The sequence below is a fragment of the Centroberyx gerrardi genome, chromosome 9 (genome assembly GCF_048128805.1).
Source record: "Centroberyx gerrardi isolate f3 chromosome 9, fCenGer3.hap1.cur.20231027, whole genome shotgun sequence".
NCBI lineage: Eukaryota > Metazoa > Chordata > Actinopteri > Beryciformes > Berycidae > Centroberyx > Centroberyx gerrardi.
The window spans coordinates 16,297,688-16,312,411 of NC_136005.1; the positions used below are offsets into that span (position 1 = coordinate 16,297,688).

The 14,724-nt window shown below is 40.2% G+C and overlaps 1 protein-coding gene across 1 annotated transcript; it reads left to right on the forward strand.

Annotated features, from left to right (window-relative positions):
- The first annotated feature begins 381 nt into the window (after window positions 1–381).
- ttc39c (tetratricopeptide repeat domain 39C) lies at window positions 382–9,825 on the forward strand. The gene is made up of 14 exons (XM_071895668.1): window positions 382–527; window positions 1,647–1,695; window positions 3,826–3,954; window positions 6,036–6,150; window positions 6,751–7,111; window positions 7,779–7,947; window positions 8,292–8,385; window positions 8,485–8,592; window positions 8,681–8,790; window positions 8,884–9,007; window positions 9,110–9,207; window positions 9,325–9,429; window positions 9,538–9,576; window positions 9,736–9,825. Exons 1-14 carry the CDS (start codon window positions 382–384, stop codon window positions 9,823–9,825), a joined length of 1,737 nt encoding a protein of 578 aa, XP_071751769.1.
- The last annotated feature ends 4,899 nt before the right edge of the window (window positions 9,826–14,724 follow it).

Sequence of the window (14,724 nt, forward strand, 5' to 3'; positions counted from 1 at the left end):
ATTCATCGGACGCAGCAACGCCGAGAGAAGCTGGGGGAAAAAACTGACGAATGGCTAATCTGATGAACCATAAAGGACGCTGCAGTGACATATGATTTAACGCACAGAAGTCTGCAGTTGGCAGGTAAAATGATAATTGTAAATCGTTGGAGTGCAGCCTAACTGAGCCCGTCTGGGCAGCCGGTGGCCTGTAAGGTGCTCAGACGTCTGGAGTCTGTGATTGCTGCACAATTTTTTTTGCCGACCAGGGCGCGTCTCTGTTTTAATCTGTCTTCTACAGGCGACATAAACCAATGCGGGTTTGTTTTAGAGAAGAAATAGGATCATATTTTGTTCTCCATTGCACTGATTTAACCAAACAGCCAATAAGCTGTATAAACAATGGCGGGCCCCGAGCAGTCCCAGCAGCAGAAGCAGGTAGAGGAGAAGGCAGAGCGCATAGATGATGCTGAGCTGGCTCTCCAAGGCATTAACATGCTGCTCAACAACGGCTTCAAGGAAAGCGACGAGCTGTTCAGAAGATACAGGTAAGATGATTTTTCATCTTTCATCATCACTGGACATAATCTGTTGCATCCTCTTGGGATAAGTATAAGCCTATTACATGAGCACGAATAAGAGGATTTTCTAAGCAAAATCTGTGTGGCTATTTAATTAAACACAGTCAAATGAAGTCTAAAACATTGAGTTATTGAGTACAATTACAAAATAGCCTTTTACTGTACAAGTAGACTTTAATTAGCTAGCATAGACTATAGTTAACCCATGGCTCTATTCTAATTCAAATAATTATAGAATTATTTGGACTGATTCAGGGACTATTTCAATAAAGTGATTAAGCTTAGAATTGTGTTTCTCATGTGCAAGATAACTGCTGAAATCTGTGTACAAGACCTTGTCCTGATACCTGTACCGGCCTGTATCAGTTACTTCCTAGTGAGTCTCAGTAACCTCTAGGTGTCAGTCTCACCTGTGATTCCCTGGCAGCCTCCCATTTGGCAGGTTTGACAGAGAACACCTCAGATATCAGTTTCTAGCAGAGAGATGATATTTCAGAGAGGTTATGATATGTGTCTGAGAGGCTCAACAGGAGCCCAGTGCAATACGCACCATTCACATCCATGCACCTATATGCTAAGCAGGCGACCAGGGTGTAGATTATACACATATATTGATCATCTAACACTATTTCATTCAGACATTTGCAGTTTGTGTCGTCTCATTATTCCCCTCACTATCAAATGGGTGACAATTAGGCAACCAGTCACACCCCTGACATCCCTCATGACAAGCTGAATGGGTGCCTGTGACTGTGAATGGAAGGCTTGAAGGACTCCCAGTAATCAAGCTCTATTTGTGCCAGGAGGAGAAATTACCACCTTCAGGGCTAATTTTAGCTCCCAAATTAAGCAAGACGTTCACCCTCCATGGGACTCTGGGTGCTGAGACAGAGGATTAGGCTGGAAGTTCCTCTGATAGGCCTCAGGCAGAGAAAATACTCTTTTAGTAGAGCCAAAACTCTAGGAAATGGATATTTGGAGTTTTATTGCCATTTCACTTGCTTAGTGTGTAATTATTTTGTTTTTCTCTAATTCTCCGCTCTGTTGCTCCCATCATGTTTCCTCGTTTCTGTTCTCTCTCTGTAGGACTCACAGCCCACTGATGAGCTTTGGGGCCAGTTTTGTCAGTTTCCTGGTGAGTTTCCTCCTGTATGGGGATAAATGAAAAAAGATTGTATTGTCTACTACTGTGTACATGCGCTGCAGCAGTAACAATTTAAACAGATACTGAAGTAAAAGAGGAATAGCAATATACTAGATAATCCTCACTGTATCCTCACTGTTAATATAAACTAACCTAGTTTATATTAACTGCAGAGACCCGAAATTATGTGTACAGACAGTAAATATGCTATTTACAAATACACTCTATTGAATGTGCGCTGTTGTTTGGAAGTCCTTGTGTTGGAGTTATTTCAGTTCAGAATTGGCCATACCACACATTTTGGAAGGCATGAATATTTCATATTTCTAAATGAGCTTTCCCCTGATATTTCAATGTTTTTCAGTCATCCAAACACTGCCTCAGATTAATGAGCGTCTGCAGTGTAGAGTTTCTTCAAAGGAGAGTTGGCAGGCCGACAGCAGTTTTTAAGATAATACAATTTAGTTATTATTATTATTATTGTATAGATGTTTACTGTGATTACTGTGTCATATGTTGATATGTTAATAGGTTGTGTGACTGTGCAGGGGGACAAATATATATGTTTTTATTTTCTATTAGTGTTATCTATCTATCTATCTATCTATCTATCTATCTATCTATCTATCTATCTATCTATCTATTCAATTCAATTCAATTCAGTTCAGTTCAATAGGCTTTATTGGCATGAAAGTTTAGAACAATATTGCCAAAGCATTAAGGTAAGGCAGTGTGTGTGTGTGTGTGTGTGTGTGTGTGTGTATCTATCTATCTATCTATCTATAGGGTTAGGTGAGTTAGATTGAAACCCATGCAGTCATAGTACATGGATTTTATTCCCATAAGCACACTCGTCTGTTGTGCTAGGGAAACTTTTTTGCAGGTATTTGTTGAAACCTCCAGGTTGCTTCACTTTTCTCTGAATGTTCTTTAATTTACTTAATGTCCTTAACAGATATTGAAATGAAAGAGGAGAATATGGTGTGAGAAAGAAAGCATGTAAAAGAGAGCTAGAGGGCATATTACACAACCTTAAAGTGTTAGTATGCTATGTAATTTGTCAAAGGCATCGCATCATCATGGACTGCCTTGACTGAGTTGAGTGAGAAGACTTGAAATAACCCTATTTGCCATATTGATTGCGTCATCGTCACCACTGGTGTCCACTCCCTTGCTTTTCAATCCGTTACCATAATGGATGCATCTTCATCTCAAAAGTAACACTGTTGTTGCAGAGAGACACATTGCTGTAGTGATGTGTCGGTCGCTGATGGGAGAGAGAGATTTTCCACCACATGGTCACACAGCCGCTGTCACTGACCCTTTACTCTGATGCACCATGAGGCCACAGATGATGTCATCCTCTGTCCCCGCATGCAGAACTGCCCTGAAGGCAGCGGGGGTCGTGAGATCTGACCATGAAGGCAGCAGTCATACATGCGTGTGATTCAGTAGTTTAATAACGCACATGCATACGGAGAGCATGCCACAGTTATACAGTAAAATAATTCATACAGTGCAATGTGAAACCACAAAAATCATTGTGCTAAATATGTTTTTTATTTTTGGTATTTCCTCCCTAATCTATTTAGGATTATTCTCTCCCCAGTTAAAGATGATCTCAAAGAAAAAGTTTCAACAACAACAACTGAACAAAGACTGTTTGACTGTCAGCTGGGTGGCCTATTTCCGTCTCCATATAGACATACTGTATACTGGGTGAAAGATTCTTAGAAAAGCTGTATGTATTTTTCATACGATACACAGACAGAGGCAATACAGATGTCGCTGGGTTCCTCCATTCATTCTTATAGAGAAAGGGCCCTTTGTCAAGGCCGTGCTTTTTAAGACCATTATGCAATCCTCCTTCACGCCTATTACAACACATTTTATTTTGTAAGCCTGCTCAAGCATTAATCTGGTCTGTAAAACACAATTTAACCACAAAACAATAATGCACCTTTGTGATACATCAAAGCAATAGTGTTTTTTTATCTTTTCACTGAAGCTAGTACATACATTTTTCATTTATGGCTTTTTTGGTTATGTTTATTTTCCAAATGCTTCCTTGAATAAAAGCAGACCAGTATTTTTATGGCTGTTTACTGTGTTGCACTGCAGAATGCCATGATGACGTTTGAGGAGGAGAAGATGCAGACGGCCTGCGACGACCTGAGGACCACTGAGAAGCTGTGTGAAAGTGACAGCGCCGGCGTCATCGAGACAATCAGAAACAAGATTAAGAAGAGTGTGAGTGAGAACTATTGTCAAAACAAGTCAGAGGGTATTGTTGTATTGACTATTGTAAGAAGGGGTAACAAGACAGATACCCAGACAATTACTTCTAAACTGTGTTTTAAAAAGCTGGCATTAGTTGAGCAGGACTTTAATGAAAATCAAGTGATACTGATAATATCAATTCACACATTGGATAGATTTGTCATTTATTCTGTCAACACTTTTCAGGTAACCCTTCCTTACTGTCACCCTTAGCACTACATGTTTACCAGAAAAAGACTAGGTAAACCAGATAAATACATGCTAAGAAAATATAACAAACGAAAATCATATTAAATATATTAAATCAAACATAAAAGCTCACTATTATAACCTAACAACTAATGTTACTGCTAAGATTCAAGGCCAACTACAGCAATGTTACATCCCCATGAAAGGATTTAGCCCACTTTAATCCAACAACCAATATGGGCATCCCGTCCGCCTACATATTCCTCATGTCACTCAAGGGTCAATGAAACATTTTTACACGATAGAGGATTTAATTTATAAAACAATAATCCAAACCACGTGCTTCTGCTATATATAGTTCAAAAGTTATGAATGATCTTATCATATAAAAGAGAAATGGAATCAATTCCACTGCTGCCTGTAATGTCATTTTCATAATGGTTATTTTCATGCTACAGTGCAACACCACAAATTCAGCTATGAGCGTCTTCTAAACCATTCATTGCAAATATACAAACCAACGTATTATTCTTTTCAGCTTTTCAAACTAATCTTCTCCCCAAGAGAAAAATCGGAACAATAAAGTCAAACATCAAAGTTTATACAAAAAATACTATATAGGAAATACTAATACAGGAAAGCATACTCCTTTTTATGTAAACAGCACATGTCCTATAGCTGACATATTACTTAATCTATAGTTAGGTTGGCATTAAATTGATTTAGACCACATCATCGCCACTCAGTAAAGAAACTTGTCCACAGCTGAATCTCTTCTACTACAGCGTCAGTGATGAAGAGGAGGGGCAGGAATTCACCTGAGCTTACTGCCAATACAATACACTCCAGATAGATCGCTTAACACAACATGATACTCAGCAGCAGCAACTTTGAAAGGAAAGAATCATGGCTACATTTTGGCCAGTTGAAATGTTATGATTGGATTTACCTCAGATTTGTTGCCAGAGACTTCAGATGGGGCTGCTGAGGACTTAAACCGTTCTGTGAATGGTGCGGTGAAAATATCCATAGAACTGAAGACAAACCAGAGGCTAAATATTATGTTAATACAGCAAAAACAAGTTTGATGTTCTTGTGACCCAAAGGTTATCCAGTTGCAGATCCATATTTTATTATCCTTTTTTTCTTTTTGCTTTAAATTACCCAAAATCCTACAGTCTTTTATTGACATTACTACATGCAGATGCCATCTGGTTTAGTTTAGTTTATTTTGGTAGTGAGTGTTACCATCCTAAACTTTGACAACTGCAATATAGTTACTTGAACTGATGAGTAATACTAGAGATTTTTTCTAAGTAATTCACCTGTTTCTAATTATTTACCCACTTAGTTACAGCTGCAATTACTGCAAAGTACCAACCCTAACCCTAACACTCTTAAAATGTTTTTACATGGTAAATACTTAGTACTTAGGGTTAGGCCACCACTTTTCATATGATTCATATTTTACAAATGTACAGTATATGAACAGTGTTCTTTTTGCTCCATTGCCACTGGATAAACAGCGCCCCAACCTTGCTGACTGTATCTCCCAACATCACAGCCCGAATACAATTCAGATAACGATGTTTAGAACCTCAGCGTCAGGCCTAATGTTGTTGGCCGCAGTGAGATCATGCCAAACCCACCCTAAAATTTAATTACTAGCTCTCTGAAATGTAATCAAGGAATAGAGTGAGGAGTGTGGGGTCCATTTAGCAGTGATGTCTTCCAGGGAAATCCATGATCATTTTGGCTGCTGGCCACTGGGGAAACGCTCTAGTGTCAGACTGTGTGTTTATAATGCTCTCTGAATGTGTGTGTGTGTGTGTGTGTGTGTGTGTGTGTCTGTCATATGTCAGATGGACTCCCAGAGGTCGGGGGTTGTGGTTGTCGACCGGCTGCAGAGACAGATTATTGTTGCCGACTGTCAGGTCTACCTCGCTGTGCTCTCCTTCGTCAAGCAAGAACTCTCAGGTAATCAGGTTTAACCCACTAGACAAACTCAATGAATGCTTTAGTTTGGTTAATGGTGTGAATTAGTGTGAATTTTTACGTCTGGCCACCATGCTACATGGTACGCAGGACATTACGTCATCATGGCGGCATCTGTGTGTAGACGCATTCTTGTGAACACAATAACTCAAGAACAATACATGATAGCGTACATACATGAACTTAATATTTACACCACAGGTTCCCCCTATAGAGTAGATGATCCGATTACATTTTGGAGGACCTTGCTGCATAGATTTGCATATTAATGAGGAAAAACTGATTTTCTTGAAACTACTATAACTCCTCAGTGCTTTAAGATACAGAGTTCATATTAATACTGCCTATGTGTTATGTGGAAAAAGTATGTTGACTTGCATTGCAATGCATTAATTCACTTAATTAATGGTCTCAATAGCTTAACTGGTTACGTTTAATATATCATGGTGATTACTGCGGGACATTAGGCAGCTTAAGTGCCTCTTGTTTGATTGTGTAACTTCCACCACTATAATTATTTTGATGATTGACAAGCTTTTGCAGCACCTAATTAAAAGTACCCCACTCTATTTCCACCAACAGCATATATCAAAGGAGGCTGGATCCTTCGTAAGGCCTGGAAAATGTACAACAAGTGCCACAGTGACATCAGCCAGCTGCAGGAGGCGTGTCAGAGGAGATCCTCCGTCCACCAGGAGTCGCTCTCCACTGACAACGCCAACCACAACGCACCAGTGGAGAACGGCGTGACGGCCGAGGCCCTGGACCGGCTCAAGGGCTCCGTCAGCTTCGGTTACGGCCTGTTCCACCTGTGCATCTCCATGGTACCACCGCACCTGCTCAAGATTATCAACCTGCTCGGTTTCCCTGGCGACCGTCTCCAGGGCTTGTCCTCCCTGATGTATGCAAGTGAGAGTAAGGACATGAAGGCCCCCCTAGCTACGTGAGTAGGCCTGGGTTGTATCACTTCTGAGAAAGAGAGAGAGAGAGAGAGAGAGAGAGAGACAGAGAGAGAGAGAGAGAGAGAGAGAGAGAGATAGAGAGATGAGTTTGTTGTGTTACTCAGGTCATTTAAGGGTCAAAAACATTGGAATAGAGTGCAAAAAAGACTTTCTTCAGTAAAATTTGTGTTATTAATTTGATTTGGGGTGATGTGTCCTGTTGTTTTGTATGATAAGCTATATAGCTATATAACAATAGTTAATATAAGAAAAGACTTTATGGATCTCGTGGGAAAATTGGGTAAACAGTAGTTCCTATACCGGGAGTCTAACCTTTAGGTCACCTGGGTGAAAACCAAGAATCTTAAACACTAGACCCTGTGGAACTATGGACTACATTACAATTACTTTCCCCAAATCCTCAGCAGAGAACTAGCTCTGGTAATCCTCTTGCTGTGTTCAAAATAACATATGATCCACGCTTATTTTGACATCGCCTTGTGAAGCAAAGACCTAGCTGCTTCTGGCCTGTTTTGCCATCACTATATATGAAAGTGAACTATGCTGCCAAATTAGGAACTGCAAATTTACTTCCCATAAACTTACAGTTTATTTCAGATTAAGCCCATTTGGACGTGTGCATCACAGCAGTCTTGTTTTGTTGCTCAGGTTGGCCCTCCTGTGGTACCACACAGTAGTGCTGCCTTTCTTTGCTCTGGATGGCTCAGACACACACGCAGGTCTGCTGGAAGCCAAAGCCATCCTACAGAGAAAGTCGGTGGTTTACCCCAACTCCTCCCTCTTCATGTTCTTTAAAGGACGGGTTCAAAGGCTAGAGGTAGGTACAGCTGGTGGGTTAAGTGATGATAAGTGACAGTTAAACATTACTTTAAGAAGTGGGTTGAAACTGTAAATGGTTTGCTTGCATTTGGAATGTTAATAAGCATTTGTCAAAGAAATAGACCTGGATCTGAAATGTGGAATAGGCTTAACTTCCATCAGCAAGCACATTAGTTCCTGTTCAAGCTCATTTAATACGCATGCCTGACAATTCATGAGTTCGCCACCATTTGATGGGCCATCTACTTATCTAACTCTCTCATTCAACATGCGCTTGTAGTGTGTGTCTATAAGATAATTATCGTTACCTGTTTGTTCGTGTGCTCTCTCCTCTATCCCCAGTGCCATATCAACAGTGCTTTGGCCTCTTTCCATGATGCATTAGAGCTTGCATCAGACCAAAGAGAGATCCAGCATGTGTGTCTCTATGAGATTGGTACGTGTTTTCTCATTAGGTTTGTCTTGACATACTGGCACTGGGCTCACAGTGAGGAATTGATTTCATTCTGTCTTTATCTGCTTGTCTTTGTCTCAGGTTGGTGTAGTATGATAGAGATGAACTTTGGAGATGCATACCGGTCATTTGAGAGGCTGAAGAACGAGTCGCGTTGGTCACAGTGCTACTATGCCTACTTGACCGGAGGTGAGCCTGTCACACCCTGACCAACACTTAAACTGCCGGGAAGTTTCTTTTGTATATTCTAAACAGTCCTGTTTTTCCTTTTTCTCAGTGTGTCAGGGCGCTTCAGGTGACCTGGATGGAGCGAGTGGCGTTTTCAAAGATGTACAGAAGCTATTCAAAAGGAAGAACAACCAGATAGAGCAGTTTGCCCTCAAAAGGGTGGGTTATATTTTGCTGAAGATTTTGCCTTTTTTGACATTCATGACAGTGTGTCACAAAACTTTTCCTTCTCTGTTTGATTCCTATCTGCAGGCTGAGAGACTGAGAAAGATCTCACCCACCAGAGAGCTGTGCATTCTCGGTGTAATTGAAGTGCTGTACCTGTGGAAAGCACTTCCAAACTGCTCCTCCTCTAAGCTGCAGATGATGAATCAGGGTAAGTGTAACCCACAAGATTTACACCAACATAACCACCGTAGCTGTAGCAGTTTTCTAGGTTTCAGTTCATGTATTATGTTTTCCTCTTGTGTCTGTTCAGTGTTACAGAGTTTAGATGAGGCTTCATGCCGAGGCCTGAAACATCTCCTTCTTGGTGCCATTCACAAATGTCATGGAAATACTAAAGATGCTCTCCAGGTATGACTCTACACTGATTATGAATTACTATGCACAATGCATACAAACAATGGTAATGTTATATGTTAAGGCTAAAATATAATATCAAGTACTAATCTTGATCCACTTGTGATCCAGTCGTTCCAGCTGGCTGCTAGAGATGAGTATGGACGGCAGATCAACTCGTATGTGCAGCCGTACTCCTTCTATGAGCTGGGATGTGTACTCCTCGCAAAACCAGAGGTGAGTCTGTCGCATGTTATTGGGTTTTTGTGACTGACTTATAAAGCAAAGAGGATGTGAACACATACTGAAGTTTAACCCAGTCTTTTTGTTTGTATGTCAATCCAGACAGTGGGAAAGGGGAGATCATTGCTTCTTCAAGCAAAGGTAACATATTTAAATGGTGCTCATGTAATATGCACATCATACTTCTTTTATTTTCCACACAGAAATACATTGCACATGCTACAAGCGATCATTGATTAAATTAAATGTCCTTAACAATTGGGAGTTTTGAATAAAAATGCATTTTTTTTTCCGTTTTAGGAGGATTTTACAGGCTACGACTTTGAGAACAGGCTCCACGTTCGCATCCACTCAGCCCTGGCCTCATTGAAGGAGGTAGTGCCTCAGTGACCCCAGGAAGGGAAGTTGCAATGACTCAAGCTGTGCTCTTGATGAAAGCATGGCTTTTTACAATACGTTGAAAGCCATTCAAAACCACTGTACGACATTCTAGTGGACAGGCTCCTTTATTTTTCCATTTTAAGTGTTTTACACATCCAAATATAATAGCTAACAATGTCATAGCCAGTAACAATTCTCCTCATTAACTTGTGTATTCGGAGGATTTTAGTTGTGCCTCCCCCTCCCTTCAGTGAGCCATTCAGCACATACAAGCCTTTTGATGAGATCATCTCATTTAATGGTTACTTTACCATGAGTAGTATACTGGTGGTAGTGTTTTTCACATTCACAAACATGCGAAAGACATTTAAGCATGTTACTCCAATAATGAAATAGAATTAATTGCCAATTGTTTGTCATACTTCATATTACACAACAAGGTAAGGGGAAGATTTGTCAAATTTAATACTTGATTCTACTAGATGTTTGTTCTGATAAAGTATTCCATGGGTTGATCAATATTTAATTAGCAGTTTTTCCTGAGTTTTCTCAGAAATACTGTTTCTCTTACTTGAAATTCCCAACTATACTTGTCAAATTACCAGTGGTGTGACATGACTTTGTTATAATGTAAGTTGAACAGGGGCCACGCACATTTACACTTGGATAAAAAAATAACATCACTCTGAATTAATATTTAATAATAATAATGATCCAATTATATAATTCAATTAAACTTCCATTGGATTTGATAAATAACAAAGCAAAATGTTAATCAGATTGCTATGGGTCACCTAAACACACACTTATCTACTCTCCTGAATAGTATTACTCACATTCAAGTAGTTTGACATGTACTTGTGACATCACCACACTTCACAATGCCCTGATGATGCTATGAACATGCATTTTTTAAATTTGAAACCAGTGGGCATTGATCTGTGCACTATGCATGGTATGGCAGGGTAACTGTGGCTCTAAAGACTGTACTGTAAATCAGACGAACCTGTATATCCGTCCCCTCAAATACATTTGGTATTGATATACATACAGTACTGTAACTTGATCATGAAAAGGTGCTGCTAAATGTCAGCATAGTAAACACAAAGAACTGGCAACATATTTTGATAGTATTTTAGTGATACAGGCTTTTGTATCAGTGCATACCGGTGACGAGTTTATTTACCACAAAACAGAAGTTATACTTTATATTACAGGTGTCATTTATGCTATTAAAGAATACAGCTTCCTTTTGGTGTGAATCTTGAACCCACGAGTCCTGTGAAGGCCAGCATGATAGACAGCAGTATTGGTGATCAAGATGATTCAAATGTGTGCTCTTGAATTGGACACAGAATAATAATTCTACGATAAGAGTGAGTTTAACCAACCTCTTCAGCTCAGTTACCTATATACGAACGATTCAAAGCAGGGTATCGCCTTTTATTAATGAGCACTCTGACGTACGGTCATCCAAGCAATAATAAGCAAACAAGACGAGGGCACCTTCATTTAAAGAGGCTTCTGAAAATGACTATCACAGTGTGTTTCTCATCCCATGTTCAAGATTGTGTATGAATAGATTTGTTTTGCTCACACTTAAGTTGGTTGGACACAGCCAGTCACCCCCTGTGATTGTGATGGATGTAAACTGTGGTAAATGTTGAGGCGACCGCTGAGCAAATGGTCAGCGCAGTACAAGTGATGTGACGTTATCAGTAAGATGTCACTTATCTGCTGTACCAAATACTGAGCTACTTTTGTCATTGAAAGAATGTGTTTTGTTCATTTTGTCATGAGGTTTTGAACCTTGTTGAAATTGCGGTTACATGTAACAGGATGATGGCTTTCCCGTGTGTTTCTGAACTCAACAATAAATTGTTGTCCATTAATCTACCAAATATTGTAGCTTTTTTGTCCTCAGCATTCTTTTGTTTTGGAATCACACTTTAGCTGGTAGATATGTAAAATGCATCATGGAGGACACAAGATCGCACAAGAATGCATATTGAGAAACACCTCAAATTTCAAAATAGTTACGCCCATGACCCTTGGAGGCAGGACTTGACTAACTATAAAGTGTTTTTTCTACGACCTATTTGCTGGATGTCAGCTCCTTCTGAGCGACAAGAGATAGTGACAGTCATTGTTCAGACTTATAGATCCACAGTTTTATGCATAACCTCACTTTGACCATCACCTTTACCTCGAATGCCACATTGACTGTAAAACTTAGCAAAGATGCACAGTGTGGACCTATAGGCACATATATGCACTAAGGAGATCCCCTTCAGAACAGCCCTGGAAGTGGCCACAGAGAGGGATGGAGTGCTACTACCTCAATCACCTGATTCACAGTTTGAGGATTGAGATAGGAAAGTTGAGTTCAGTCACAGAGACACCTGTGTCCTCTGCTCTCTTGCACTCATCACTGTTTGACACGGTATGTAATTAAAATGTTTGAACACTAGGAGGAGAACATGTTCCACCTATTGGCATAATTTGCGCACATAGATGGTGCACTTGTGTTATTTAAAGTCTCTTGGACAGCTTCATGTACTGTAGGTCCTGAGGGATGGACTCATTAGCGGACATACCCATAGCTGCAGTGTAAGGGGTTTTGGATGCCAAACCTGCCTGACCATCTGCTTGGCTGGGTAACTGCCAAGAGAAACCTCTCATCAGACTGAGAAGTTCCACAAACCAACGCCTCCCCGGCCAATGTGGGGAAATCTGTAGATCTCTGTACCGCTAAGAGCTGACCCTGGAGGGGGAGAGCTATGAAATCGAGGTGTACAGCCTGCAGCTCTAAGACAGTGATGTGCTCCGAGGACCAAGGCGGCTCCTACAGGCCATTTACCATTTTGCCCTCACTGACAGCGCACCCATCCCATCAGAGAGGCATCTGTGGTCACTAATGACCTCATGGATGGAATTTCCCACAGGGGAATATGCTGGGTCAGAGGAGTCCTGTTCCAGCAGAGGATGGCCCTCGTCACGCCCTCGTCACTGTGATTCTCCTCCTCCTGTCCCACTTGGGTTGGAGGTAAAAAGAGTTAAGCTATCGCTGGAGGGGCTGAGCTCTGTACGCCCAAGGGAGTCACTGCAGTTACTGCAGATATCATATCCAGCAACCTCTGAAACATAGACAATGGCGACCGCTTGCCAAGGTGAAAGTAGTTTGGGAGAGCCGGCATGTTGTTTACCCTCCGAGGGGTGAGGAAAACTGTAATGGTTAGGGAACTGAAACAGAGGCCTATATGAAGACAACCTGTTGACTTGGTTCCAGGTTGATCTTTTTTTTTTGACAAGATCATCTCTCCTTATGGCATGAGTACCATGTTGGAGGGATCGTCTTGTGCTATACTGATAAACAGACCAGACAACTTGAAACTCTATACTATGTGACTGAGTTGAGGAATTTTAAACCAGGTAGCATACAGTGGGATCTACATTGCACATAATCTACACTCCACATTTCCACTGTTACAGAATTTACTGCACTTTCAGTAAAACATGCTTTGTTTTGATGTCTTGATATACAGAGAACCCTTCTTTTGGCTTCCGAACCATTAAAAGGCTCACATTGATTCAGTGTGATCATGTGACACTACTGACTAGTGTACAAACACTATCAGTAGTGTACAATAGTAGTGTACAATAACATTTAATTCACATTACATGCAGGAAAGTCTCTGCCAGGGCCTGGTTTGCTTCAGGCGAGAATTTATGTGCAATTTTTTGTTAAGAGGAATCTGAGGAAAGCTGGTTTTGAAAATATTCTGCCAGATAACTAAAAAAAAAAAAAAGAGCATCCATTGTTAATAGATCTATCAAATGAAGAAGAGCTATGCTTCTGTGAGCCTAATTAAACTCAAGTAATAGAGCCATGATGTGGGACTCCATGTTATTAGCTCAGGAGACACAGAGGAATTCACAAGGTCAACAAGACGCACAGTTAACCTTCTTAGTGCGGCGGGTCAGAGATCCTTCATCTGCTACATGCCAACAAGATGAATACCGGAGCGCACTTTGCACCAACAGAGTTACTTAAATCACTTGTTTTGGCATTTCTAATGTACAATTAAACACCTGTTTTCTTGGCTTATATGATAAACCACGGCCTTGTGAGTCACTGTGTGGGTGCATATCATTTTTGTAAGTGGTGTACCTAATAAACCAGCCACTAAATGTATATTCTGTAATAAGCATGTAATAGGACTAAGGACTAAGGACTAAGCTATATATTTTCATTACATTGATCTGATAAGTCTATTCCTGATACTCGTTTTGATATCATCTTGTCCATGATATGAGGCATTAAATACCCATATGACCCTATTAAAATATCAGTTGTTTATATCTTTTCCTATTAAGATCTACAGCTTCAACTAATCCCTGAGCTGAAATATCTAAGTGAGCAGAAGCCACACAGTAAACTTTGCTAGCTTCGTTCAGCAACTTCCCAGCTTTACAATATGCATGTAAAATATAATCATTATAGTTGCAGGTCTGCTTTATGAGGCACTGAGCACAACAGACGGACTATCACAACTATATAATGTAGTTTATAAGTGTAGTATTGGTATAGAAAAATATAGATGAGATAAGATGAAAGTGTTTACTGCAAAATCTGCTCTAGCCTGCAGAAAAAAGTGCTTTAAAAATATTAATTACATTTCTTTTGATGAAACCATGGCCATCAGTTCCTGAAGGCATAGTTAGTTCAAATTTTCAATGGGATTTTGAGTCATTTGTCAGATTGTGGTCATGCATAGCAATCACACAAAGTCTCACAAAGAGGTTGACAACTAGATAATCATCAAAAAATAACACTGATGTTTTGTGAAAATAACTGGAGTAACAAGAGATCTGCGTGCTCTTATTAAGGACCAAAATAGAATATAT

Coding starts and splice junctions, on each gene's coding strand:
- ttc39c (XM_071895668.1), top strand. CDS start 382: ATGGCGGGCCCCGAGCAGTCCCAGCAGCAGAAGCAGGTAGAGGAGAAG. Junction 6,151..6,750: donor CGTCAAGCAAGAACTCTCAG/GTAATCAGGTTT, acceptor TTCCACCAACAG/CATATATCAAAGGAGGCTGG. Junction 7,948..8,291: donor GACGGGTTCAAAGGCTAGAG/GTAGGTACAGCT, acceptor CTCTATCCCCAG/TGCCATATCAACAGTGCTTT.